This window comes from Neophocaena asiaeorientalis, unplaced genomic scaffold (assembly GCF_003031525.2).
Source record: "Neophocaena asiaeorientalis asiaeorientalis breed wild unplaced genomic scaffold, Neophocaena_asiaeorientalis_V1.1 scaffold742, whole genome shotgun sequence".
Lineage (NCBI taxonomy): Eukaryota > Metazoa > Chordata > Mammalia > Artiodactyla > Phocoenidae > Neophocaena > Neophocaena asiaeorientalis.
In genome coordinates this window covers 605,953-608,936 of record NW_020173724.1, presented here as the reverse complement: position 1 = coordinate 608,936, position 2,984 = coordinate 605,953, and the positions used below count along the sequence as shown (strand labels likewise).

Below are 2,984 nucleotides of genomic sequence, written 5' to 3'. Positions count from 1 at the left end.
GCCTGGAGGATATGGCCAGCAAGGGTCTGCACTGCCCCTGACACACAGACTCCATGAGGACCTCAAGGTTCTCATGTTTCTGTGGATAGACCTCAAGCTGTAGGTGTAGGTTTGTGCAACATACGCTGTTGGAGGACCGCGAGCAGAGGTGACAGGTCTGATCTGCCCGCCCTCCCCACCCAGGCACCCTGAACACTCCTTTCCCTTGACACTCACCCCAAATTTAACCTTAACTGCTATGCCCAATGCATGGGTGGGGGTCTGTGGGCCTGGGTGTGCAGGTCTGGTGGAGCAGCCCCGTTACAGGCTGCATTTAAATGGGGCAGGTGTCAGGTCTGGACAGCCCAGGCCTCCTGGAGATGACAACCACAGCTCATGGAGACCCCGGCAAATCTGACAAGACTTGGGGCAGCGAAAAGAACTTTATGGAGTTGGGATACACTTAGGTTAACTTACCCCCAATACAGATCTCTACAGAGAAATGTTTATAGCCTAGAAACATGAACACCTAGAGGAAAAGGGAACACAAACACTCTTCTGAAGAGCACTGTCTTCAGCGACTCAAGGTGGGCACTGAGAGTTCGCAGCCCACATCTACACCTAGGAGAAGACACTCAGGGTTGGGGTGTCTTGAAGGATGACAGGGGGGTCCAGAAGGAGGCGGATGGAGGAGCTGCTTCAGGCCAGGGATGGAACGAGCTTCCTCTGCCCGGTGCCTGGGCAAGCAGCACATCACTGCATGGGAAGAGAGAGAAGGAGTGAGGGAGCCTCTATCCTGGAAGCCAGGTGACTGGAGAACCCAGCCCCAGCAGACCCACACGTCTCCTCACCCACAGTCACCACCCACTTGGAGCTGATTAACCAGTATTGCCAGAAGTGTAATGACACCTCTCAGCTCAGAGGAGGGAAGACAGAGGCTGCTGGCTCCTGGCTCAGACTCAGGGTTGCCAAGAGCCCAGAATCTCCAGATTTAGGCAAAGCCTCAGGGCACGGTGTAAAGGACATTCAGGATGAGGGCATGGCAACCACCATCCTCGCCAGGATCCCTGCCTCTCCTGACCTCAGAGCCATCTCCTACGTGTAGAGCCCCAGGACAGGGCAGGGGCCCAGTGCTTCAATATTGGGATGCAAGTCCCCCCTCTCTGCAAATGTTTCTTCCCACATGGAAGATGGAGAGTCTCCTGGATTACTCATTCCTGAAATTCAGCCCCAAATGGAAACCAGGCAGCGGTCTAAAGGCTTCTCTCTTGGTAAGCTACCACCTTGCTAATTCTTGAATCTGTGCCCCCTCTGCACTCCCCTGGCCACCAGGACAGGGTGCCCACCTGGAGCAGCATACTGAGGCCCAGGTTGCGGTGCCTCCTCTCCAGCTCCGACACAGCCTGCAGCAGGGACCTGAACCTCTCCGCTGGGTCCTCATCCTCGTCGTCCAGGGACCCTTCCTCTTTCTCTGCTTCCTGCAGGAAGCGCCCCTCCTCCTCAGCAAAGAAGGCCCGAAGCTTCTTGTAGTCAGTCAGGGCCTTCTTCCTCCGGTCCATCACATGTCCCTACAGGATGGGTGGGTGGCAGGGAGGGATACCCGTGTCCTCGGGCTACCCCGAGACACCCCACCACCACCACCACCCCACCACCGACCACCTCAAGGGAGAAGAGTCCCCTGACCGCCCTGCCAAATAAGGTCAGGGTACACAGCCACGCTTCCTTGTTCACATGGACTCCAACCCCACCCCACTTGCCTTCCACACAGCAGCGGCAGACTCAGCCTGGCCATGCAGGTCCCGAGCATCGTTCAGATCTTTCCTCATGATCTCCACAGATCCCTTGTTCTCCTGGAAAGAGATGCTGGTTATGGGGTGTGTGGCCACTTCTGAAGGTCTGGGGCCCACCTAAGCCCAGTCCAGAGGGACAATGCACCACCAGAATCCCCTGACGGTCCAGAGGCCTCAGTTCATGGTCTTGGCCCACCAGACACCTCAAAACCCTGCAGGCACCAGAGAGGGGGGTCTTAGTGACCCACTATGCTCTCTCCAGTCTGAGAGAAATATTTGTGCTAAGAATCCAACAGGGTTAACTGTACACAAGACCATCCATTGGGGTCCCTAGTGTTACTGTCCCCAGCGTAGGGATGGAGGGTGGTCTCTTTGGGGTGAGGATGGCCACACCCAGGGCCTGCCCAGCTCCATGCACTGACTGGATAGGTGGGGTCCTTCACCAGGAGGAAAGACCAACACCAGTCCCCTGGCCACATGCTCTAGCCCCAAGCAAGCCCCTGGATGCTACACTCCACTGTTTACCCAGCAGACCCCAGGACCCAACCCCTGACACATGTACCCTCAAACGTGCTACTCTCTCCCCTCTGGTGGGCAGGGACCACACTGTTTCCACTCCAGGGGCCTGGCTGTCTTTATTCTCTAAGAAATAAAGTTGAGCCCACCACACACACAGCGGGTCCCTGGGATCCCCAGACCCCAGCTGTGACCAGACTCTCCGATGGCGGGTTCCGACCCAGAATCAAGTGCCACATGTAACGGATGAAAGCACAGTGGAAAAGGTTCCAGAACAAAGTAGGTTAAGGGACTCGGGAGAAGACGGAATAGGAAGGGGGCGCACAAGACTCCAGAGGGGCCGATAGCCTCAGGCCCCGTCCCCTATGAGGGGACTTTGCTCGTGGGGGCAGGGCTACCATAGCGTGACGTCACGCCAGGGGCAGGGCAGTAACACAAAAGGGGCAAGGCATGGGGGCGGGGCCCACAGCAGGACCGTCTGCCCCTGCGGGGGGGGGCAGGTCAGTACAACACTGAGAAGGCGGCAGGGGCATCCTGGGGGGAAGCGGGGGACGATGTGGAGAAAGGGCACTGTCCAGGGATGGGGGAAGGGGGACTGGATCCCTTCCGAAGGTAGGGGAGTGGAGAGGAAGCAACTTCTGGGGGTAGGGAATGAGGGAACAAGGCACCGTCCAGGGATGGGAGAAAGGGTTCTGCGCA

General features: G+C 57.6%; 1 protein-coding gene across 1 annotated transcript in view; it reads right to left on the bottom strand.

Annotated features, from left to right (window-relative positions):
- Positions 1–394: 394 nt before the first annotated feature.
- Positions 395–2,984, bottom strand: part of RNF187 (ring finger protein 187) — a 2,693-nt gene continuing 103 nt past the window's right edge. The window contains exons 2-4 of the mRNA XM_024750699.1: positions 1,737–1,829; positions 1,326–1,547; positions 395–735 (exon numbers count right to left, since the gene is read on the bottom strand). Coding sequence (XP_024606467.1) covers positions 733–735; positions 1,326–1,547; positions 1,737–1,805 — 294 coding nt within the window. The 5' untranslated portion in view covers positions 1,806–1,829 and the 3' untranslated portion in view covers positions 395–732. The remainder of the gene's footprint in view (positions 736–1,325; positions 1,548–1,736; positions 1,830–2,984) is intronic.